Genomic DNA, 25,754 nt, shown 5'->3' with positions numbered 1-25,754 from the left:
TTGTACACTAAAAAAAATACATTAGGTCTAAAAAAATTATCTAAATAAACCAAATTCTCTTTTTTCCCAGCCTTTTGCACATGCTCTCTCCTTTCCAAGGAACACTCTTCTCCGTACCTTTCCCTACCCCCAATCCCATGTAAGAAATGTAGTTTGCAGAGTTCCAGCCTCATCATCACATAGGACAAGAGTGTTTGAAGCTGAGAGATAATAGCTTAATAAACAGCACAGCAACCACTTGAATTTTTTCCCATATGATTGATCTATTCAGATTTGCATACTGAGTCTATTTTGAGTCTGTTCCTTTTGCTATTTCTCTTTGTATTTCTAAACAACTATTCAGGATTACGTTCAACTGCCTGTAACTGGAGACCTAAAATAAAATAACTTAAGATTATTTTCTTTATCATCTTGTAGGTTGTCCAGAGATGGAACACTGAATAAGTTTGTATCAAGAATTCAGGCCCTTTCTATTTTGTAGCTTTGCAATGCTCAGCAAATTGTTCCTCATCTTCATGGTTCAAGAGCCCTGTTTGATCTCCAGTCATCATGCCCATTTCCAGCTATAGGAAGGAGAAAAGGAAGACATGGCCTCTTCAAAGGCACTGGAAATAGCCCGTCCCACAATCTAGAACTTAATCATGTGGCCACATGTGGCCACACTTACAAGGAAGGCTGGGCTGGGAGAGTTTTTTCTTTCCTTTTTTGAGAGTCCCATGTCCAGCTAAAAGTTGAGGATTCTAAGAAAATGTCAGAGAATAAGAACAGGGATGACTGTTAGTTTCTGCCACACAGGTGTATAGTGCTAAGGATCTGCCCATTTTATTAATTTGTTGTTTTTTGCATTTTAATATAGTACTTTTACCTGTGTCTGGTATCCACCAGTTCATAGCCTCAACTTCTTTTCCCTAACTTCCTTCTGCAGATGGTAAACCTTCTGTTTTCTGAATTTAAGTGCAGTCACATGGTGGTGTAAGTTACGACGAGTGGACAAAGGTGGCTACTCCTTTTAAAGACTCCAATAAACTCCTGTTTTCCACCCTGCTCCTTACTCCCACCCTTAAAAGAAACCAATGCCCCAACTTCTGAGACTTCCTTTGGACCTGTGGTGTTGATTTAAGTTATGGTTAGCTCTCTGCTGCACTGCAGGGGCTTAGAACAGAGAAAACTGAAACCCTGCCAATTGGTCACTTACCTGCTTTCCTTCTCTCAATGTAAGATACTTATCATCTGCCATTAACCCTTTGTGGGCTTGTAACTTTTATCTTATTAATTAGAATGGAGTTTGGGGAGGACACTTGACCACATCCACAAAAATATGACTTCCATTCTTACTACGGGGCCATGAAGATTTCAGTTAATCTTGGGTGTCTTTCTACAGTTGCTAAAGCAAAAATCATGCTGATGGTTTTGGGGACTTTCATGATCTTCTACTAGTTCAAATCAAACAGGAAACCTGCAGTCAGGGCTTTGGCACTGTCAGTGGCGTTTTGTTCCCCCACGAACACATCTTTGACAAACAGCCACAGTTCATGGAGAGATTCTTTGGACAGGTACTGTTTTAAGTACCTTTGTTTTAAGCAGATTATTGTAAACTCAATCACTCCAGAAGATGGGCATCATTTAATCATAATTCTTATTTACAGATGAAGGAAAACAAGGCTCAGAGGTTGAATTATTTGTCCAGCCACCCAGCTAATAGAAGGGTATTTTTCTCCAACTGTTTCAGGTAGGCACACATGGTCTATTTGTTCAATGTTAGGGACTTACAAACCGCGTTTTGAGTGTGACTTGTCTCTCATGGTGATTTTAAGGACTTACAGACTATGTACTCCCTGAAACCAGACTCTCCAACTTGCCAGTACCTACTGTCTTCAGTCTTGTTCTCAACTCACTTGTGATTAGCTCCCTCCTCTTGTAGGCTTGAGTTTTGGCATCCAGTCTGCTACCACAGTGCTAAAGCTCAGCAGAGTACCTGAGAACACCCATCTGATTTGTCGACAGGTTCTTAGTCCATCTAGGTCCTATGTCACAGCAATCCTTGCCATAGAACAGAAGTATCTTGGATTCAACCTCATAAAAGTTGCTTCTAAATAAATATTCCAAAATCACAGAACACCTTTCATTGTACATGCAAACATCCCTTCAAGTTTTTCACATCCTCAACTTCAGTATACTGACTAGACCCAGGTCCCTGTTCTCCTTTTTTCACTTACCTAATATTTAATGCCCACTACCTGACAAGTACTATTGGATGCTGGGCAGAGGGGGTGAATAAAAGATTAAGCTAAAAAAAAAACAAACAATCATGCAGGTCCCTCCAGCAAAAAGGTCTTAAGAAGCTTTACTTGCATTTAAAGACTACTCCAGCTGTTATAGATGCTGGTGGCATGAATTAATTGGGAGTTGGAGTTGAAATGGACAGAACTTGACCCATCAAATGTGAGAGCTGAAAGGGAGGTGAGGTGAAACTCTCCAGGGAAAGTAGATGACACTAATATTGTGAAATGACAGCAGTTTTTGAGTGTTTGAAGTACATGTGAGCCAAACAACAGCCAAAGTGGCCCAGACAAAAAAAAAGAGGCCTTCTGATGGCATTCAAAACACCAGAGGGAAAACTGCAAGGCCCAGGACAAGGACTGGAGACAGAAGCAACTCCAGTGCTTACATGTTATTAGCATACAACAACCAATGCAACAATAGTCATTGCTTCTCTAAGTTAACAAGGAGTCTCAGGAAATTTTATTCAACTTTAAGGGTACAGACAAGAAGCAAATTTCACAGTTAACACAAATAACGCAGCAATGGAATTACTGGTTTGAATGGCTGGACTGGAGGTGGTTCTGAATGCCAACAACTATCTGGTGTATCAGCTATCCAGTTTTCTCCACTCTTCAACTGTTTGCCATGCCGGGGTCTGTTACTCCTAACTAGAATGGAAATGAGGTGTATTTACAGAGAAAATATTCTTAAGATGCCAGAGAACACAGAACAAATTTTTGAAGTAATAGAGGCTGCAGTCTATAATGGGTCACCCAATAGGTTCACCTCTAAGTCACCTGTTTAAACACAGCCTTCAGAATTTTAACTTTAAAAAAAAAAGGTTTAAACTTTTTGTCCTTAGGTATTGTAAAATAGTTACACAGACCGGAAACTCCTGAAATGGAACAGTGCAACTGTATTTGAGAACTTTGTAACACCCCAAATTCACTGTATACTTAATGCATAGTTCCCAAGCCTGGACTAATACAACCATAAACATTCTGATCATAGTTTGAACAAGGTCTTGGTCCCTCTAGACAGCCTATGAAACAAAGGACTCAGCAGATTTTTTACTAGTGCTTCCTCTAGGGCACTACAGTGGGCACCACAAACAGCTGAACTCTTAATTTAAATAAGGTTCTTATTAAAAGTTACTAAATTGACAGTGACTGAGTGCATCTGTAAAGCATCCTCATACTTTTTTCAAAACATTTTTTTTAATGTTTACTTATTTTTGAGAGAGAGAAAGAGACAGAGACAGAGGGTGAACAGGGGAGGAGCAGAAAGTGAGAGGGAGACTCGGAATCTGAATCAGGCTCCAGGCTCTGAGCTGTCAGCACAGGGGCCAACACAGGGCCTGAACTCATGAACTGCAAGGTCATGACCTGAGCTGAAGTTGCTTAACCTAATGAGCCACCCCCAGGCATCCCCTTTTTTTCAGTTATTCAGAGGGGAGACTAGAATCCTAAAATAAAAAAAATTTAAATGTATGGAAATAAAGAAGGTTGGATTTGATATGGCTAATTGCCCCGTTAAAACACGGCAAAAAAAGTAGGAACGGAAAGGGAGTTGGGAAACCTTTCTGATCCATACCAAGGTCCATACAGTTATACATTTAAGATTGGGTTTAGGTCAGGGACGCCTGGTCCCTGGTCAAAAGACTGACTCTTAATTTTCAGGTCGGGTCATGATCTCATGGTTTGTGGGATCAAGCCCCCACGTCAGGGTCAATGCACGGACAATGTGGAGCCTGCTTGGGAGTCTCTCTCTCCCTCTCCCTCAAAAGAAAAAAAATTAAACATAAAATGTTACGTTTAGGTCAAATCCACAATTCATTTTTAAACAGAAGCCAATTATAAAACCATCATTTTGAAGTCAAAAGTATTTTCACATCTACTAGAGTCCACCTACATAAAGACCACTGAACAATTTATTTAATTATATTTCAAACCTTTAGGCCTCAGTAAGCTGATAAATAGAAACACCTTATAGGAATACTAAAGAACTACTTACTACTTTACATAAAAAAAATCATAACACAGCAATATACCAGAACTCTCACAGAAATGCTTAAACTATTTTACATGGCAAATGTAAATAGCATCTGGGGAAAATTTTTACGAAGGTCATTCAGTAGCCCAAGTAATAATGCACACTAAAATTTTGCTATCTGTTACACTTAAAGCCAACCAATAGTTCTGTCATTTCCTGAATCTCCTGTAGTTTCACCAGTAAAATTTTAATACCATTATCTAAGTGTTATACCTAACAACTTTAATTGATTTTTATAGATAAGAAGAATCCCAAATGATTCTACTTATGATACAGTTACACGAAACAATCTGTTAAGACCTTCAAAAACAATGGGAAATGATGTGTGTTAAAATACTGCCTCCAGATATGGATACACAGAAAAGATATGACTCCCAATGCAAATGTTTATCTTCAGGTTCCCTCCCTTTCAAAAAGATACATTAGGTTGCAACAGAGGTGATATCACCCTTGAGAAGGCCCATCCCCCCAATCACCCTTATCCTTTTTCATGTACAAAGCAGATACATCTCTTAGTCACATGCATCTCCTCTCCCCACCATCACTATGCTATGTCAAAATTTCCTGTGGCATATTTGGTATTTGGAGTTTTCCTAAGAACAGACTAACAAAATTTCTAGGACAATACTCCCAGAATAATTAAGAAACTTAGGACCAGCTCTAAACACACATTTAATTATGGCACTTAAAAGAAGACATCCTTAGAAACCGACACCAAGTTAGGAAAATCAACTAACATTATCCAATCCTAATTACAAGTACAATTTTAACATCTAGATTAAGCAGTACATATTTGAGGCCATAAGTGGGCATTGGCAGCTGAATTCCAAAATTACCATTTAAAATTCAAAATGAAAATCTGTAGTCTTTAGGAAGCATTCCCTTTCTTTATACTATCACAGGTGACGTATCCATGTACTGTAACACTGTAGTAAGCAAATACTATTTTGTCATTATGAAGAAAAAAAACTATGATCAGACAAAGATCATAGTGTAGTTCTGGAAGACTACACACTCTTTCACTATACACAGTATATAATAAAATAGGGTACACTTTGTACAACAGTAACATGCAATGTTTTGGCTGTAGAAATATTGATGTAGTTTCTGCTACACTGGAATTGTGTGTGGGTGTTTACAGTCAGGGAATCATAAAGATGAAAAGGACAATTATCCAATGCTTACACAGTACAGACATTGTCTGAACGTATAATGTACAGCTATTCTTAGGTATTAACATGGAATACACCAAAAAAAAAAAAAATTAAAAGAAGACTGACCTATAACCTAAGCATAAGTATGGATTTTATTTTTTAAAAAAAGTCTTTTGAGGACTACAAATTACAAAGTAAAAGCAGATCACTATGTAGAAATCTAGTGAATACATTTTGCCCTTGCATTAAAACTTTATCAAAGTTATTTCTTTAACAATTTCACCCCATTCATAATGGTTATCAGTTATAATGTTGTTCTTCAAAAGGTTACTATACCTTTACTTCAAATTATATTACACATTATTCCCTCGAGATGAACTTTTAAACACCAAGTTCTTGGCTCATAAGAATGGCACCTTTGAAAGGGGCAATTTCCATTCAGTCTGGTGACATCATTCTAAGTTTCTTTCATCAAGGAAAAAACACCTCTTTCAAAATGTTCGCTTTTAATATGAAGCCTCTCCAAAGTGGTCATATTTTGTTTTCTAATGACTACATATATATTTATATATATAATACATATATGGGTAGCAGCAAGAAAAGATGGAAATTAAAAGGCAGCCACTGAAATAAATGGATCACTTGTATAGACGTGATATTTGGCTCATGGCAATTTAAAAAGATGGAAACTAGGGTATGTTAATAGCCAGATACGCGAATTATTTAAAAGAATGTCAAGAGAATAAAGTTGATTTAATATGATCAAGTGGGAATATATCATCATTGTACTTCATTCTTTACAACAAATACTCTAAGCTAAGAGGAAATGAGTTACATTTAGAGTCTCAATTAGAACATGCTGACCACTTAATAATTAACAACTTACTGGGTTTTGACAGTCACTTCCTTTACTCATACTTTTTAATTTTTTTAAAAAAGTAATTTCTGCACCCAATGTGAGGCTCGAACCCAAGACAAGATCAAGAGTCGCATGCTCTCTTCTGACTGAGCCAGGTAGGCAGTCACACTATTTTATGAGTCCTTTCCTTTCATGCACCTAAGTGCATGACAAGTCTAAGTGTAAAATACTTTAAATGACAAGATTTTTCTAAGGTACATTTGAAAATGGTTGCATGAAAAAAAAATTCATCGGTTTTGCCTGGAAAGATACACATTGAATGCAAAAATTTCTAATGGAAACAAGCTCAACTTTTTTCTTCCCACCATCTCTGCCACACACAATTTTCCAAACAACTCACTTCCAAGCTTGTTCTCCATGGCTTTACTAAAGAATGGAAATGAAAACCAGAGAGCAAACATTTGAGCTCAAGGACATCCAGGGTTAAAAATGCAAGAAAATACCAACATGCAAGCAACGGTCCAAATACTCAAGATTTATGTTAATGAATTCAATTACTGTATAAGAGATTTTCAATGATGAGCAGGGATTTGGGCATACCAAATTATCACACAAATCATTGCCTTTTGAGACTTTGGATACTTTTACAGTTTAATTTGCAAACAGAATTTTTATAACAAATTATTTTTAACCAAATCATATCTTGAAAACTGTTTATATAGAAAACCCAGGGAATAAAGTGAACTGTTCATTGTGGAAAGCCTTAAATTACATTATTACAGTAGAAAATACAGGAGGTAGAAGATAACTGAAAAGACTAATGCAACATTAGATTCCAATCTATAGCTCCTGTAGCTACTTAAAACATGGTTTTAGAAACTAAACCCAACATTTCCAGTAACCATAGAAACATTTAAAATAAAATTTGCCATGAAAGCCCTTATATCATGCTTGATATAGGGAGGTAGGAAGATGTAAGAACCAGGACACATGAGACATTGACATTTTATCTACAACTCCTGTTTGCTTTACTGAGGGTGTAGTTTCAAAATTCAGTCACCTTCTCGACAAGTAAAAGACTTACCTTCTTCAGCATTTTTGAGCCACTCTACAAACTTTTTCATTTGCTCAAGGAAGACACTTTTCCCCTTTGCAACGTGAGCATCTTTATACCACTTCAGAATGGGCTCTTCACTCAGGACTTCAGCTAGAAAGAGAGCAATCATTACATTTGGGAGTTTTCAGGCAGTCAGAAGCCATGTAAGGTGCAAATGCGTGCATGGCAAAAAAGGAGCCTACTGAAGTCAGGTAAAAACACTATTTGTATTCAGAACACTCAACTGGTTTCTTCACTTTTTAAAGAAAAGTAGAAAAGATAAAATGAGAAACCTATATCAAGAAGTGTTTTGTCGGGGCGCCTGGGTGGCTTAGTCGGTTAAGCGTCCGACTTTCGCTTGGGTCATGATCTCGCGGTTCGTGGGTTCGAGCCCCGCGTCGGGCTCTGTGCTGACTGCCAGCTCAGAGCCTGGAGCCTGTTTCAGTCTGTGTCTCCCTCTCTCTCTGACCCTCCCCTGCTCACGCTGTCTCTCTCTCTCTCCAGAAATAAATAAAACATTAAAAAAAAAACAGAGTTAATGACTGAGAAAAATTATTAAAAAAAAAAAAAAAAGAAGTGTTTTGTCAACATCTTGCCAACACAGGAACCTACAACTAGGAAAAACACTAAACCAATGACTTTCTCAACTGAAGGCAACTTTATATACCTCAAACCCAGCAGGGACATCTGACAATGTTCAGAGACATTCTTGGTTGTTACACTAAGGAGAGATGCTACCCAACACTCTATAATGCATAGGATTGTTACAAACAAGAGTTAAACAGCCCCAAATAACTGGAATACCAAGGTTGAGAAACCCTGTGATTAAGTGATCAGTGATATTTGATCAATAATTCATTAAACTCAGCAAGTTAAGCATCTGACTCTTGGCTTTGGCTCAGGTCATGATCTCACAGTTCTGAGTTCAAGCTGATAGTGTGGAGCCTGTTTGGGATCCTCTTATCCTGTCTCCACTCTTCCCAGTTTGCACGTGTACATGCTTTCGCTCACCCTTAAAACAAACAACCCATCCCCAAAAACAAAAAAAACAGGTGTGCCTGGGTGGCTCAGTCGGTTGAGCATCCAACTCTGGCTCAGGTCATAATCTCAGTTTGTGAGTTTAAGCCCCACACAAGGCTCGCTGCTTTCAGCGCTGAGGCCACTTCAGATCCTCTGTCCCTCTATCTCTCTGCCTCTTACCCACTTGCGAGCATGCTCTCAAAAATAAACGTTTAAAAAACCTCAAACATTATTAACAACCACAGTAATCTAAATATTGCAATGGGCTCTCTCCCAATGAAGTCCTTATCTTTATTAACCACTTTAGATCAGTTTTCTGAAATAGGATCACAGAAAAGGGAATAATAACTCAAATGGAAGGTTTTACCAGAGCATTTTGAACTGATCTTGAAGGACAAGATGGCTAATGAAGTTGAGTGAAGGAAAGTCAATTTGTCATGGGCCAAAGACTACAGAGATGTGAAGAGTATGTTTGGGGAAGAGAACTGGTAGAGAACAGAAGACAAAGTTTAAGGCCACATCAAGAAGGTTTTAGATTTTAACTTATTAATAAAGTTTAAAGATGTTTGGATGTTAGTACACTAAAAAGCAGTCAATTCAATTAGAGATAATTCAGTCCTATAATTAGAGTAAAATATACTTATGGAGCTGATGTTCAACTCACTGGAATTACTAGAAGAGTATTCTAGGATTTTTACTAAATGTATTCACAAAATTCAAAATCTAAATTACCTTTATAAAAAAGCACCACTATTTTCTGGAAGGCTTTCATGAAATGAATGTTGTCATAGCAATACTCCTGAATCTTCAGTAACAGAGTCAGCTCAGACTGACCTTGAGTAGTAAAGGCAGCAAGTAGAGGGCTGTATTGCTTTTAAAGGGAAAGGAGAAAAATTTAGTCACTTCTTACAATGACCAACCATTTCAAAATTCCTAAAACACAGAACATTAACAGATCTTTCAAAATCACTGTAAATTATATTCTATACAGTGGAAACTTAAATAAATAATTAAATTAAATTAAGCGGAAGGATCTCTAAGCACCTAAGTCAAACAAGCAATACTGACTGAATTAGGGATTCCAGACAAGTGTCAATACACTGTTAATATTTTAGAGAATAAAAAAGGAATGCTTTTATTTTTCAGTATTCCCTCAAAAGCAAACAACAAATTCAGGTCAATGCTATTTTTAAACATGTATTTGTTTTTAACCTGTGAGCCAAAGAAAGGTGAAGTCTGATTTACCTTCAAGTGCTTGATGGCTTGCTCTGCTACAAGCTCCTCCTTTTTGTTCCATTCCACAGTGCTCATTACGCTGGACCATACTATTCCAATGACAACAGGTTCTGGGATGTTGTTTTTTTTCATCTCCTCCTTGACATACAAAATTATCTGTAAAGAGAATCCCAATTTAGTAAATCAGTTTTGACATGTATACTCTATACATCAATCTTAGACCTTTTACCAAAACATAAAAACATACTGGCAATGGAACCACATGTATACCACATATCATCAGAGAACTTTTAGAACTGGGAGGGATGGACCTCTAGTCTATGCCTTAAATTTATACACAGGCAAACTAGCTGGGAAAGGACTGAAATGGAAACAATCTATCCATTGGCTTACACCCTACAAAATCCCCAAGCCTTATAATTTCTGGACAATAATAAGGTACTAAATATGAAAAATGCTGATGAAAAGCCCCAGCACAACATTCTATAGCTACTAATTAAAATTCACTCTGGTGAGGGGTGCCTGGGTGGCTCAGTCAGTTAAGCATCCGACATCCGCTCAGGTCATGCTCTCATGGTTTGTGGGTTCAAGCCCCGCATCAGGCTGTGCAGACTGCCAGCTCGGAGCCTGGGGACTGTTTCAGATTCTCTATCTCCCTCTCTCTCTGACCCTCCCCTGCTCACGCTGTGTCTCTCTCCCTCTCCCCGCCCCTCAGAAATAAATAAGACATTTTAAAAAAATAAAAAAGAAAACTCACTCTGGTGAAATACCTTAAAGCTTCTCAAGTGAATAAAAAATCATAAAGATGGTTTATTTTTGTTCCAAAATTTTATTTAAATTCTATTTAGTTTATAAAGATGGTTTAAACAAAAATATCTTACATCCTTAAATGGATCACCACGAGACATCTGTTCTTGAAGTTCTTTCTGGAGTTCCTTTCGAGCTCCTATGGTTTGCTGATTCCGAACATATTCTGAAAGTTCTTTCAAGCCTGCCTCAGTAAAATACTTCGTGAAATGTTCAACGCTTTGTTTATTGGCAGGAAAAAGTTCCTGAAAAGAGCATTTAATCTGGTTAAATGGTCTTTAAATCACATCAAGGAAAAAAGTTCCTCGTTTCATAGATTAGAAATGAGAATGTTCCTTTATTATACTTTAAGTGTTGGCAAGGGGTAGAATGAAAAAAGTTACAAACCATCAGTCTGTTATCCATGCTGACTTTCCGAAGACTTGCAGCTACTGCATTGATGTCTTTTTCATTTATCCATGATTTAAAGAGCTTTACAGCAAAAGCTGCTGAAACCCCTGTAGAACAAAAGAGCTGAGTGAAATGAGTGGATTTCAACCACTCTATCTCCCCATTTCAACCACACACGTACTCCCTTCACCCCCAAACTTCCCTCTGCCACTAAGCTGCTCACCATTTCACTCCAATTTCTCTATTGTATCATTTGCTAGTCATGTGTTTTTAGTTGTTTAAATGCTTTCCAACGTATAAAATGAGCACAATAGTTCTTACACTTGACAGGGCTGTTGTGGGAAATAGGGCACATTGAGTACTCATTATTCTGGTTTAAAAGAAGGTTGTGTTTTTTTTAAACAGAATTATTTAACTATGAAGATTACAATAGGCAACTTATTTTCTTTTTGGCTTGCATTTTTCCCAATGTCACCTTCTCTGACTTTCCCTGGCATTTCTCTTTAAAAACTAAAACTATGATACAAATCAAATCTGTATAAGCTATATCCTAGTTTTTGTTATCAGTTCATCTTTCATGCTCTTATCTATCCCCACCCTCACCCAACTAAAGACAATTCTTTACTAAAAGGCTGATTACCTTCTTTGACCAAATTCTCATTATAAAGGCTATTAAGAATGGATGCATTAAGTGTTCCATTAGCCAAAAGAACACCAGTCAACATAGCCAGCTTGTTCCTCTCCGACTCTGAAAAACCCTTTAAGAACAGCAACAGCTACAAAAGTAAATAGTTAAAGGTTAAAAGAGCATTTGCATTATATAAAGAGATGCAGTAAAGCAACCTATATTGATTAAAAGTATGGCTCTGGGGTCTATCCATCCAAGTTTTAATCTCAGTGATAGTAATACTAGCTGAGTGATCCTGGGCAAGTTACTTAACCTGGTGCCTCGGTTACCTCATATATAAATGTGGATAATAAAACTTGCCTCACAGGGTTTCTGTATTACATGAGTTAATGATTAGAACATCTGAAACCTGATGTTACTATTAACATCACATTTTTTCATCTACCTATATACAGAATATCTAAGGCTCCAATACCAAGTATGCTAAATTTCTCTTTCTCAATCTGCTTAGCTCTGATCTTACTGTATCTTTTGAACAAACCCCATTTTGGTCTTTAGTTTTTTTCCCACTTGCTTGGATACAAAGCTAGGAAAACTGTATAGAAAATTAAACTAAATGATATACCCCCAAATCACATTTCAGTGACAGTCTACCTAAATATCTAAAATCCCCTCAAATCTGTGCCAGAATTAAGATTTAATGTTCCCTTCTTTGACCCCAACCTTTTTACCCACAAAGCATATTGTTCTTCATACCTTTTTTACTTCATCTTCAAAACCTTTCTCCAGGTATTTGTAGCGCCTGATTAACTTGTTAAAAACCTATGAAGAACAGTAAAAGAATTTAATAATTTGATATCTACAGATGCCAGATTCTTTTTTTCTTAAAAAAAAAAAAATTTCTTTTACATTCATTTATTTTTGAGAAACAGAGTGTGAGCGGGGGAGGGGCAGAGAGAGAAGGAGACACAGAATCGGGAACAGGCTCCAGGCTCTGAGCAAGTGTTCAGCACAGAGTCTGACACGGGGCTTGAACCCACAAACCGTGAGATCATGACCTGAGCCCAAGTGGGATGCTCAACCGACTGAGCCACCCAGGCACCCCTACAGATGCCAGATTTCTAAAAGACCTGAGTATCTCATAATAGTATCTTTAGAAAATCAAAGAAGGGAGACTTCCAATGGATATAAGATTTTACAAGCTATTTAAAGTCAGCTTGGGAAGAGTCTGTCAACTCTCAAACCTTACAATATAACACTTTAATTGCCAACCCACAGCAGATTTTTATTGCCAGATACTAAAGCAAGGACTATTTATCACTTAAATACAAGTCATTTACCTATCTGTAGGATTATTAACAGAATAAGATCAGAGAATATAGTTCTATTTTCCCAAGGACATGTAACAAATCTCTAGGTTAGGAGTACTTGAATTCTTTGCTTACAATAACACAAACTATGTATGAAACCTTCGAATGAAATTTTGATTGGTAAACTAATCTATTAACTCATTCATTTAAAAAAGTTACAGGCAGAAATAATTCAGTGATGGAAATGATGACAAGGAAATGATCTTCCTTTACAGCTAGACAGTTTTTCTTACAAATGGATTAATTCCAAAAGGACAAACAGGAAAATAATTCAAACTTTTCTACTGTGTTTTTCCTCAACACATTTGAAATTTCTATTTCACTAATATTACACCAAAAAGAGGGGCACCCGGGTGGCTCAGTGGGTTAAGTGTCCAATTTCAGCTCAGGTTATGATCTCTAGGTTTGTGGGTTTGAGCCCTGCATCAGGCTCTGTGCTGACAGCTCTGCCTGGAACCTGCTCCGGATCCTATGGCTCTCTCCCTCTCTTTCTCTCTGCCCCTCCCCTGCTCCCACTCTCTTTCTTTCTCAAAAATAAACAAACATTAAAAAAATAAAACAAACACACAAGAAAACACACCAAAAAGCATCTCTAAACTTTCAGTTCAATTTCTTCAATTTTCTATTTGCAATCTCTTAAACACAGACTACTCCTATTCAGACAGGTAATAGCTAACCGAAATAAATATGTAAAGTTTCATTTACCTGAGCAAATGCTTGCATGGTCTCTAGGTCTTCTTGTGCTGCGAACACACAGACATCTGTACGCATCATGTCATCTGCCAGTGTACCACCTGGGGCTAAGGTATGTATATTTTACAAAAAATTCGCAGTGAACTTCATTTAAAATTAGTAATTGTTTCAATCTTACTTTCTGGAAGGATTCTCATTATAAAATAAAATGATAAAAGTTCTAAAAGATGATCTGAAAACAGTCAATATCTCAAAAAGGAACTTGGCTGGTTGGTTCAATATATGTGAATTAAGTGAAACAATTTAAGAGAACAACCCTCTTCAACAACCCAGTTAAACTCACTGCACTAACCATTCAACAGTGCTAAATCTGTCATTCAAGTGCAGATGCTCTAAGTTGTTTTTGATATCATTAACATTCCATACAGAAAACAACCTTTCAAGCTTCCTAAGAGGCTGGACCACAAACCACAAGTTAGAGACTATCTTTTATACACATTTATAAGTATTTATGGATAAAGTGATGTCTGATATACACTTTGAAATATGGAGGAGAGCAGTGACGTCAGGGGGAACATAGCCAGAGTAAGACTATTAACAATTAATTTGGGCAGTAGACCAGAAGTTCATTTTACTAGTCTCTCTAGGATATATTTGAAAATTTCCTTAGTAAAGGTTTTAAAAACGATTTTAAAAGCAGACTTAGTGCTAATATTGTAAACAGAAAATAGGTATTTCTTACTACAAACTGGTAATATAATGGAAGATATACTCATCTGACTAGTTATTAAAAAATATGAGTGTTAAGTTCCTTGGTCCCACCAAGTAATTATTTGACTGCATGTAAGTCACTGAAGCCTTTCTAAGCCTCAATTCTGACAAAGAGAGTTCTGATTTTACCAGCTTGGCTCTGAGTGTCAATATATCACTGTGAAAACATTTTCAAATATCTTAAAGAGCTATGGAAATGAGATTATTATTATCATTTGGAGATATTTAACTGAATGGCACATTCTTTTAAAATATCCTAAGCCGGTAAGGGTGGAGGAAGTTAGAGCAGTGCTGTGCAACAGAAACATGTGAGCCACATGCTGTATTTTTATATCTTCTAGTAACATTAAAAACAGGGCATCTGGTGGCTCAGTTAAGAGCCCAACTTCTGATTCTGGCTTAAGCCATGATCTCACAGTTGTGAGACTGAACCCCGCTTAAGAGTTTCTTTCTCCCGGGGTGCCTGTGTAGCTCAGTCGGTTAAGTATCCAACTCTTGATTTTGGCTCAGGCCATGATCTCATAGTTCATGAGTTTGAGCCCGGCACTGGGCTCTGTGCTGACAGTGCAGAGCCTGTTTGGAATTCTCTCTCTCATTCTCTCTCTACACCCCCTCCCCCCAAAGGTAAATAAACATTAAAAAAAAAAACTGTAAAGTGTCTTAGTTATTCTTTATGAAAAAAAAAAAAAAAAAAAAAAAAAAAATTTCTCTTTCCCTCTGCCTCCTCCAGCTCATGTTCTTTCTCACCAAGGGGGGAAAAAAAAAGAGGTAAGGGTTTCACCATTAATGGAGAGTGTTCAAACACAGGTTGGAAAAATTACTGATTGGGGATGTAGTAGGGATGTGCATATCAGAAAAGTCATTCCTAAATATTATGGTTTTGTAACAGATTTCAACTATAAAGCTAGACAGAGCAAGATAATCTGCTAAACTGCTATGGGGGGGGGGGTGCGTACACAGAGGGGGATGGAAAAATCCTAAGAAGGTAAAAAAAAAAAAAGCCAAAAACAAAGCCACCCCAATTTGACAGGTTTGTCAAATAGTTCATGTTCTGGATTCCACATAATCTTTAAATACCTCACACTTCCCACAAAACCCAGACACTTACCCAGCATTCCGCCAGCCACCAGAATGTCAAAGAGTGTTTCTGCATATCGGCGGTAATCAAGTTTTGCTCCAGAAGCATCAAGAAACTTTGCTACTGCTTCCAAATCAGTACCAGTTTCAGTTAAGCCTTGAATAATACAGTCTTGAAACTGAGTAGGGTCAAACCTCTCTTTTTCATCTGGGGGGAAAACCCCACAACATTTAGTTTTAAAAGGCTTACCAAAATGCCATGAAACCACCACCTTATGAAAGTGTAACTACTGAATAAGTTAACCACATGTATCACAATCTCATTTATTTCAACACCTGAAAAAAACAAAACACAAAGCTTACCCAAGACCAGCAATGCAAGCAAACACAATAAAAGAATAAACATTATACCCTCTTTAAATGCAAGGCATGACTGCCTAGTCACAAGAACTGTGTGGCTTTTCTTCTACTACTTTTTCACACAAGTCTCACAGATGATGAGTTAAAGGAGCTAGTGTGTTCCTACCGCCAGGAGACAATTTCTACTCCAAATGCTCTCCTATTGACTCTGGGCTTTTCTGAAATTTAGGACATCCTCTAAACTTCAGGTAAATTTTATTGACTGAAATTTGTCTAAACGCTAGAACTCTTGATTCTTTTCTTTAAATGCCCATAACACTTTATGTTTGTATGTTTGTTTTAAATCATTCATTTGGTACTTAACTATGCCTTAGGTACATATCCAGCCTTTGTTGACTTCCCGATGTAGGTTAGATGCTATCTTAATTTTCACAAAGCCCTAGAGTGACCAACTCTTTCCTGTCTGCCCAAGAATGTTAGCACTGAAAAGCCTAGGTCCTGGGATGATTGTTCATGCTACCCAGGACCCCACCATCAGGAACCAGGAAGGCATGAGTTATCTCAATCTGGAAATGGGGAAGTGACATCTCTTCCTGATGCTAATAACAAAATGACTTGATTATCACCATATCCTCAAGGGGATACAGACTTTTCCCTATTACTCCTGAATTGCTTGGTTTCCAACTCCTCTTCCTTCTCTTGAGAAAATTTACCAGGTTAAATCTAAAGGCTAGAATCAAATCACTCTTAGTCTCCCCACTACCCGAGAGGACAGTCTATGACCAGAGATTACAAAAGATTGTGTAATATATATCTCAAAGTGTCTGTTACCCAGGGCAGAAAAAACAGTTTATAACCAGTAGCTGACCCAGTTCTATTTCCTCAAAATCTCCTGTAAAATAAGGTCAATATATGTTTTTGAACAATAACATTGAAAAATTCTGGTGAAAGTATTAAGCCCAATACAAAATATATCTGAGACCACACCTCATTTAACTTTGTATCATTAGTACAGTGACTTGTTACAGAATATTCACCTAACTACCCACTAATAGAAGCAGTTAACAGAATTCTAATATTTGTCTGTGAGAAATATTTAATTTCAAAAGATATTACAATGTGAACTCTGTTCCATAATTAGCTTCCATGCATAAAGTCTGTTTTTTCTCTCACAAATCTTCACAAAGTTTGGGAAAAATCAGCAATCACATCAGGAGCTCCCCTTTCATACATTAACTTTTTCCCTCAAGCAAAAGTCTGATTAAATAAAATTTAGCTAGTGAAAATGCACTCCATACTTTAAAAAAGGTACTTTATCCTCACAATAAAGACCATTCACTAACCTTAGACATATATATATTGATACTAAAAACTAAAGGCTTAGAAAAGCAGTGAAAATATTAAGAGTCTATCTGAAATGGCAGTCAACTAGAAATTCAAGTTCCCTTCTGGTATTTTCTCTCAAAAGATTTATTATTAAGCAACTGCCTGCCAGAAAAACCAAGATATCAAAGTTATCTGGGAAGTCTGAAGAGAGATAGTAAAACATATTTACCTCTTTTTCTGGTTTTAAAACGCTGGCCTGATAGCGTTGGCTTTTGCTGCTTTTGATTATTCATAAAAGACACCCTAAGAAAAGAAAAATAAAGCCTTAAAAACATCTGGGCCATAACATTTTGTTTTAAAAACAAAGCATCAAGCCTTGGTTTAGTTACAATAGAAATCAAAGACAACAAACACTTTTAGCCTGGCAGTACCTGGGACAGACACCAAGAATTACCTTGACCTGAATTAAATGTAACGACAAATCCTGCATTTCTCCCTACGAGGAACTCTTTGAAGATATAAGGTGAATGAAGTACACTTTTAAAAGACTTTATAACACCACAGTGACCGGTGGCAAATCACCCATCATAAACATTTAACTGGCTTCCTCCTCGTTCCTCTTTAAATTCGCCTACATATTCCACTACTTCTAAGCACCACAGAAGTCTAAGATTACCACCATTCCCAGGAGGTATCCGAAACGTGTACGTCAATTTTCAGACACCGTCAAAGGAGAAATCCTTTCTACTGTGGGCCTAGGAGCAGCACCACCCTACCAAGTTGTGCCCGTGACTGCAGCGGCCGCTTGCACCACTCCAGCCTGCAAAATGAATCGAGAGCCGGCGTAGCCTCCTTTGCCCCATACCCTGCAATCCAAGTCTCCTCCCCGGGCACGTGTCTCGCTATCCACACCCTTCCTGTGTCTGCCGCTCGAACGAGATAACCCGCCCCCAACCGGGACCCCCTCGGCTACTGCGGGGCGCCGCAAGGGCGAGCTCTTGGCCCGTGGCCCCTTCCCCACTGACCCCGTCGCCGGTGGTGGCGGCCGCCGCAACGAGCGGACCACAGGCGCCGAGGCGCTTCGCGCCGGGGGCCCCGCCGCCCCGTACATCCGCCTGCCCTCCAGCGAAAGCAGCGGCGGTGGAGGCGGCCGCAGAGGTGGTGGCGGCTCCCCCGCCCCTCCCGCCAGAACCCCCCACGCGTACATCACCCAACAGAGGCCGCAGCGGCTTTGTTACCCAGGCCGGGCAAGGCCGCAGGGGGCCCTGCCTCGGTCTCCAGTGCCGCAGCGCACCCCGCGCCCGACGTCCCAGTCCCGGCCGCAGACCCTCGACCTCCCTGCGGAGGCGGCGGCCGTGGCCCTCGAATCCAGGCCCCGGATCCGGCCTGGGCTCAGGCAGCGGCCTCGGCTCGAACCCTTCAAGCCGGGTCGTACCAGACCTGACCGTCCCCCCACCCCTCTCCACCCCCGCGCCCTGTCCTACGACTCGAGGCCACAACCTCGTCCCGGGACAAGCGAGCGTCGCGCCTCACCGACTTTAAGGCGAAGAGAAAAGAGCCAGAAATCCCCGAGGTGGCGGCAACTGCGGCTGTGTCTCCTCTGCGACCGGAACTAACGCGAGGAGGAGGGAAGAGGTGTCACCCCCGCCCCGGCCGGACTCCTATCGCGAGATTTCTGCCTCTAGCGTCCTCCCCGCGTCCCTCCCAGTCGAGGCCTTGAGCCTCGCCTTTTCCATTCCTTGGGGCTCGGGGTAGGAAACTAGGAAAGAAGAGGGAGGAGGATTTTCAAGGCTCCTTTGTTCCTTTGCTGGGTTCCAGGTTTTCCGGAAACTTATCCTAGACTAGCCTATCTTTCTACCTTCTCTGCCCCTTGCGGCCTCGTAGCATATGGAGGGGTTAGAAGAACAAATACCCCGCTTCCCACCCCCGCCAACCCTGAAGAACTTGGACACGTCCGCCCGGAGTCCCTCCCGGTAGACCCCCCTCCTCTACTGCCGGAAGTCGAAGCTGGAGAGCTTGGTGCACTTAGGCGCCTTCTAGGGCGGTGGCCGAGTGTGGCCAAGGGTCTTCTGCTGATCTCCGCTCCCATTGGGGTTGGTAGAGCTCGCTCAGGCTAGTCCGAAGCGGGGCGACTTTGCTTTGCGGTGCTGGCTGGCTTGGGTCGTGCACTGCCCCTCTCAGGAGGTTGGGAGAACCAGACGGTTCCGAAGAAAATTCTGCCCTCCTACTGTGGCCGCTGCTCCTTGCCGCGGTCTTTTGTCGTTTCACCTGGAGAGCTTCAGAATCCCTTGGAGGACTTTTAAAAACACAGATTGCTGGGTCTCACCCGCACAGATTATGTAGATCCGTTGTAGGACTCAAAAATGTGCACGTCTAACAAGTTCCCTCTGATGCTGATGATGCTGGTCTAGGGACTACACTTTCGTGTATGTGCTGCCGAAGCGAGCACGGGACTACAGTTTTGAGAACCACTGTATTAGAGGGTGTATCATCAGAGAGCTGAGGGACAACGTACTGTGTGTGAAAAGCACTGGGGACATTATAAAACTGCAAAGAGAGATGCACATTGTCTCCAAGATCTAGCCTCACGTTTTTATTCCCTGTTCGTATCTTAGTTTGCCACTCCACTGTTACTTGTTATCTTCCTAGCAAAAATTCCCACCCAAATCCTAAAAGCAGTCAGTTGTGCACTCTGCTTCTCTTCTTTATCAAACATTTTTGGTAAATCAGTTTATATTAGTTGCTTTATTTATCTGACCTCTGCTGCCTTCCCCTCTCAATATAGTGGACAATTACTTTTCTCAGCGTTCTTCCTCGGAATTAGTGCCAAATCCAGTTATCTTTCAGTTCTTACCTTCCTTTCCTCCTCTGAGCATTTAGAGCATTACCCATCTCCTTAAAACTTCATTCCAATTGTCCTGGTTATCTCCCTGGATAGTCCTTTGTAATTGCTAGTTCCTCTTTTCTGTGCTCATTCCTTTAACTTCTTCCCCCTTGCTTTCTTACCTGACCATCTTATACATTCGTAGGGATTTAACTTTTAAAAGAGTGTCAAATTCTATTAAATCATTACATATTTGTCTAGGCTCTATATCCTTCTAGGCTGAGGGAGTAACAGTGGGAAAGAAGGTCGTGAGGTAGGAAAAACTGACCTGTTAGAGGAACTGTAAGGGGCTAGTGTGACTGGATCTTGGTGGGAGATGGAGGAGTATGGGGAGCACGGGGAAGTGGCAAGAGACAGATTCCTCAGTCTAAGACTTTCCCCCAAGCTTCCAAGCCCTATCTGGTAGCTCCACTAAATGCCAAACTGAACACTCTTTGTATCCTTACCCGTAAACTTTTTCTCACTTCTGAAGTTACGTTAAAGATACAATGTTTTATCAATAATAGCTACTTTTATATGGCAGGTATGTGTGTCATGTATTCTTCTAAGCATTCCACTTTATTTAATCCTCAAAATTACCCTATGATAGGGGCACCTGGGTGGCTCAGTCAGTTAAGCACCTGATTTCAGCTCAGTTCATGATCTCTCAGTTCATGAGTTGGAGCCCTGCATCAGGTTCTGTGCTGACAGCAGAGTCTGGAGCCCAATTTAGATTCTGTCTCTCCCTCTCCCCTGCCCTGATTCATGCTCTGTCTTTCTTTCAGAAATATAAATAAACATTAAAAAACAAACCTCCCTATTATGATCTAGAAACCATTATTAGCCCCATTTAATAGATGGGAAGACTGAAGCATAGAGAGGTCAAGTTAACTTACCCAAGGTCATAGAACTGGTTAATGGAAGACCTTAATTTGAACTCAGGCATTCTGGCTACACCACAATAGCATTATTGCCTTGCTACCAAGATCTTATTTATCCATTCAACAAATAGTTATTGAGCTAAAGACCACTAGAGATACAAAAGTAACAAGTTAGACCTCTGACCTCACAAAGCTTATCTTCTATATTTGTCATATTTCTCAATTCAATCATCTTTTTCCAGTATCATCTTCATTTAGGCCTCTATTGCCTCTAAGTAACTGGGACTTTTGCAATAACTTCCTAATCGTGCTATTCCTTTCTCCACGCTTCTAGAGCAATCTTCCCAGATGCAGCCTGAATCATTTCTCTATACTACTTAAATGCTGTGGTTTGTACTCCAGATCACCCAGGGATAGTTCTGACCAATGTTCCTCACCTTTACTTCCCATCACATTGGTGGTTCTTAACCTGTTATACCTTCCATTGTGGGATGTAGCAAGCAATTTTTGATGAAAAACTATATTAAATTTAGCAAGTGATTTTCTTTAAAAATTAAAGCAGACTGAAGATTATCTATTATAAGATCATTCTCACTCATTTGCATGCTAATATATGTTCCTGGAAGTGAGAGAGGGAGGGGGTCATTGGGGATTGTGTATGACAGGCAGCCTAGTTTACCTATTCCCTCGGAAGTGGGTGCAGTGGTGTGGGAAATGTTTATAAACTGTATCACGGGCAGAAAAATTTGCAAACACCTGAACTCTATGCATTAATCAGACTGAGATACCCTTTCCTCATTCTTTACTGTCAAAATCCTGTTTATTATTTCAAGCCTTATCTCAAATACTACCCTTAAGCCTTTCTTAATCACTGCAGTTGATGTGAATGCATTCCTTTTCTGAACTTCTTTGCACTTTGGACCTTCTGATATTCAATCTACGTTTGTATTTGCAGTTGTCTTTTATTCTATACTGAAATTCTTGATGGCAATAGCAATTTATTACTCATTTTAGTAGTGCCTCAATGTAAGGCAAGCAACATGCTTTAGTAAGTAGGGGATGGGCTTGATATAGCTAGTACTTCCCATGGATACTTGACCATAGAGTAGAAAGAAGGGTGAGAAGGAATTTCAAGCTGCTTTTCTTATGTCTGAAATACAAGCATTTATTTTTATTTTTTAAAATGTTTATTTTTGAGAGAGTGTGTGTGCAAATGGGGGGGGGGCAAGGAGAGAGGGGGACAGATGATCTGAAGCAGGCTCTGTGCTGAGAGGAGCTTGAACCTGCGAACCGTGAGATCATGACCTGAGCCAAAGTTGGATGCTCAACCGACTGAGCCACCCAAGCACCCTGGGAGTATAGACTCAAGGGAGAATCTAGTCCCTGGTGTTTTTGAGATTTCACATGAATCACTTAACCTCTCTGTGAAATGTGAGTACTGATGCTCTACCTGATGCTAAGACCCTTCTAATGCTCATAACTGGGGTTCCATATCTTTTAGTAGTTTGTTATTGGTATCCTTAAACTGACTGGGATTCCCAACAATATACTGCATGCTTGATAAATGCTGTACTAGTGTAACAGTTTAAGGAGCTTAAAGTGTTGGGGCACCTGGGTGGCTCAGTTGGTTGAGCGTGTGACTTCAGCTCAGGTCATGATCTCATGGTTTGCGGGTTCGAGCCCTGCGTCGGGCTCTGTGCTGACAGCTAGCTGGGAGCCTGAAGCCTGCTTCAGATTCTGTGTCTCCCTCTCTCTTGGACCCTCCTCTGCTCATGCTGTCTCTTTTTCTCTCTCTCAGAAATAAATAAAACATTAAAAAAATTTAAGGAGCTTAAAGTGTTAAGTTTAAGGAGCTTAAGATTAATGAGTTTAAGGAGAGGAGGGATAAATCAGATCTGTGAGGAAATGCCTCATAAGACAAGGCCCAAGCCTGCCTTAAATTGCCTTTTGTTTTGTGATAGCTATCCAGGACTTTGTTATTCAGATTTTCTATGCTCAGTTAAGAACCCTGTAATGGCTAACCTTGCAAACTCCAGCATGTAAATAATAAAGTTTTGGGTAAAATATTAGCAATATTCAAGACAATGTCTTATGACAGAAGTATTTTGGAACTTTTTTCATCATTACTAGGCCAAATTGGGTTTACTCCCTTTCTCCCTCCCACTCTCCCTTCCTTCCTTCCTTCCTTCCTTCCTTCCTTCCTTCCTTCCTTCCTTCCTCTCTCTGTCCCTCTCTTTCTACCTTTCTTTCATCAGTAGGCTCCATGCTTAACATAGGGCTCAAACTCAGGACCCTGAGATCAGGAGTCACATGTCCTATTGACTGAGCCAGCCAACATCCCTGGATTCCCTACTTTACAAGTTTTTAAACTTCTATTATTTTTAAATGTTTATTTACTTTTGAGAGCGAGAGGGAGGCAGACAGAGTGTGAGCAGGGGAGGGCAGAGAGAGAGGGAAACATAGAATCTGAAGCAGGCTCCAGGCTCTGAGCCCAGACATGGGGCTTGAACTCATAAACCATGAGATCATGACCTGACCTGAAGTCAGATGCTTAACCAGCTACCCAGGCGACCCCCAGCCCACCCCCGGGTTCCCTACTTTATTTTTTTTTTTAATTTTTTTAAATGTTTTTATTTATTTCTAGGAGAGAGAGAGACAGTGTGAGCAGGGGAGGGTCAGAGAGAGAGGGAGTCACAGACTGAAACAGGCTCCAGGCTCTGAGCTGGCAGTCAGCACAGAGCCCGACGCGGGGCCCGAACCCACGAACCGCGAGATCATGACCTAAGCGAAAGTCGGACGCTTAACCGACTAAGCCACCCAGGCGCCCCTCGGGTTCCCTACTTTAAATGAAGATTTATTTCTGGGCCTCTGGGTGGTTCAGTGGGTTAAATGTCCTACTCTTGATCTCAGCTCAGGTCTTTTTCAGCTCAGGTCTTGATCTCAGGGTTGTGAGTTCAAGCCCTGCATTGAGTTCCATGCTAGGTGTAAAGCCTACCTAAAACAACAACAACAACAACAACAACAACAACAAAATGGGGCGAGTGGGTGGTTCAGTCACTTGAGTACCGCATCCTTGATTTTGGCTTGGGTCATAATCCCAGGGTTGTGGAATTGAGCCCTGCATCAAGCTGGATGCTGAGTGTGGAGCCTGCTTGGGATCCTCTTTCCTCCCTTTCTGTCTCTGTCTCTCTCTCTGTCCCTCTTCTCTCTCTCTGTCCCTCTGCTGTCTTCCCTGATGACACTCTTTTTATCCCTCTAAAATTAAAAAATTTTTTTAATGTTTTATTTCTGAAAGAGAGAGAGAGAGAGAGAGAGAGAGAGAGCGTGAGCAGGGGAGGGTCAGAGAGAGAGGGAGATACAGAATCTGAAGCAGGCTCCAGGCTCCGAATTGGCTGTCAACACAGAGTCCCACGCGAGGCTCAAACCCAGGAACCGTGAAATCATGACCTGAGATGAAGTTGGACGCTTAACTGACCGACCCACCCAGGCGCCCCTAAACATTTTTTTAATGAAAGCTAATTTCATGTGAGTGATAAATCCACTGACCCAATCAAAGGAGGGACGTGGAGACTTGGAGCACAGTGAAGCAAGGCTTTAATCAATGTTCTTGCAAGAGCAGGTGTCTGATGGACAGGCACACTCGGGTCAGTTACAGCAGGCAGTTTATCTCCGAGTGTGCAAGTCCCTCCCCTGATTCCTCATTGGCTGAGCACTACAGAGTTCGCAGCCTTACCCAGAAGTCGCCTATGCCCACGTAAGGCAAAAAGTTGTCTGATTGGAACAAATGTACATTCATTGAGGTGATGCAGAGACTTTAGTTCTTTGGTCCGTGCTCATTGCAAAGCCTGTGAAAAATAGGCCTGCGAAATGGAGAGGGGAAGAAGAACCAGGGTCTAAAGGTTTGGGACTCCATTGTGAGGGGTGAGGGGTTCGTACATATTTCCAATAGGTTGTAAATGTATTGTTTACTAGACAGCACAGCTTTTATTTGGTATTTCGGAAAATGAATCATATCACTTACTTCTCACATTTCATGAATGAAAATATTTCATTAATCACTCCTGGTAGTATTCACAACATTTGGGTAGCATTGGTTTTGTTTCTTTTCAAAGTATTTGGTTAAAATTCATCAGTGAAGCCATATGGGCTTGGGCTTTCCTTTGTAGAAAGATTTTTAATTAATAATTCAGTTCCTTTAGTTGTTAAAGATCTGTTCATATTTTCCATTTCTTCATGAATCAGCTTTGGTAATTTGTGTCTTTCTAGGAATTTGTTATTTCATCTCAGTTATCTAATTTGTTGGCATAAAGTTGTTATTAACATTCTCTTATAACCCTCTTCATATCTGTAAGGTTGGTTTTGTTGTCTTTTGTTTCATTCCTGATTTGGATAATTTGTGTCTTCTCTTTTCTGGGTCAGTATAGCTAATGGTTTATCAGTTTTGTTGATGTTTTCAAAGAAAGAAAATCTTTTGGTTTCATTGCTTTTTCTCTATTTTTTTGGTTTTGTTTTTTTATTTCATTGATTTCCACAGCATGCCACCGGCCTCCCGTTTTTCCTTGAAATTTAACAGTTTTTCATGAATAAACACTTCTCAATTTGTTGTTTGGCCTTTCGTTGATTATTCTAGAGTCTTGAGATGGTAGCTTTGGACAATTTTGCCCAGTTTAATAATTGATTTTGGAGAGAGGATTTGATGATGTCTTCATTCTGCCATTGTTGCAAGTTCTCCACAGTACTTCTGGCTTTAAATTTTCAACCTACTTAGATGAAAGATGGTAGGTGTGACATGTGAACTTGGTATTACGTTTAACTTTGGTAGTGGAAATAAGTGTTTCTTTTTCTTGCTTTCTTTTTTTTTTTTAAAAACTTCCCATCTTGTTTTTTTTTTTTTTTTAATGTTTTATTT

General features: G+C 39.9%; 2 protein-coding genes across 2 annotated transcripts in view; both read right to left on the bottom strand.

The window, feature by feature from the left end:
• Window positions 1–7,379: 7,379 nt before the first annotated feature.
• BZW1 (basic leucine zipper and W2 domains 1) lies at window positions 7,380–18,227 on the bottom strand. Its single transcript, XM_039217805.1, has 11 exons — window positions 18,127–18,227; window positions 17,331–17,404; window positions 15,447–15,623; window positions 13,580–13,674; window positions 12,261–12,326; window positions 11,517–11,652; window positions 10,874–10,983; window positions 10,561–10,731; window positions 9,689–9,835; window positions 9,176–9,314; window positions 7,380–7,534 (listed from the first exon to the last, which is right to left on the bottom strand). Exons 1-11 carry the CDS (start codon window positions 18,210–18,212, stop codon window positions 7,380–7,382), a joined length of 1,356 nt encoding a protein of 451 aa, XP_039073736.1. The 5' UTR covers window positions 18,213–18,227.
• Window positions 18,228–18,307: 80 nt separating this feature from the next.
• The window catches only part of AOX1 (aldehyde oxidase 1), a 121,313-nt gene continuing 113,866 nt past the window's right edge, over window positions 18,308–25,754 (bottom strand). The window contains exons 35-36 of the mRNA XM_039217804.1: window positions 18,542–18,637; window positions 18,308–18,439 (exon numbers count right to left, since the gene is read on the bottom strand). Coding sequence (XP_039073735.1) covers window positions 18,308–18,439; window positions 18,542–18,637 — 228 coding nt within the window. The remainder of the gene's footprint in view (window positions 18,440–18,541; window positions 18,638–25,754) is intronic.

The sequence above is a fragment of the Hyaena hyaena genome, unplaced genomic scaffold, assembly GCF_003009895.1.
Source record: "Hyaena hyaena isolate Hyena2069 unplaced genomic scaffold, ASM300989v1 scaffold_724, whole genome shotgun sequence".
Classification (NCBI taxonomy): Eukaryota; Metazoa; Chordata; class Mammalia; order Carnivora; family Hyaenidae; genus Hyaena; species Hyaena hyaena.
The sequence above is the reverse complement of the archived record's forward strand: the minus strand, read 5'-3'. Positions and strand labels throughout refer to the sequence as shown.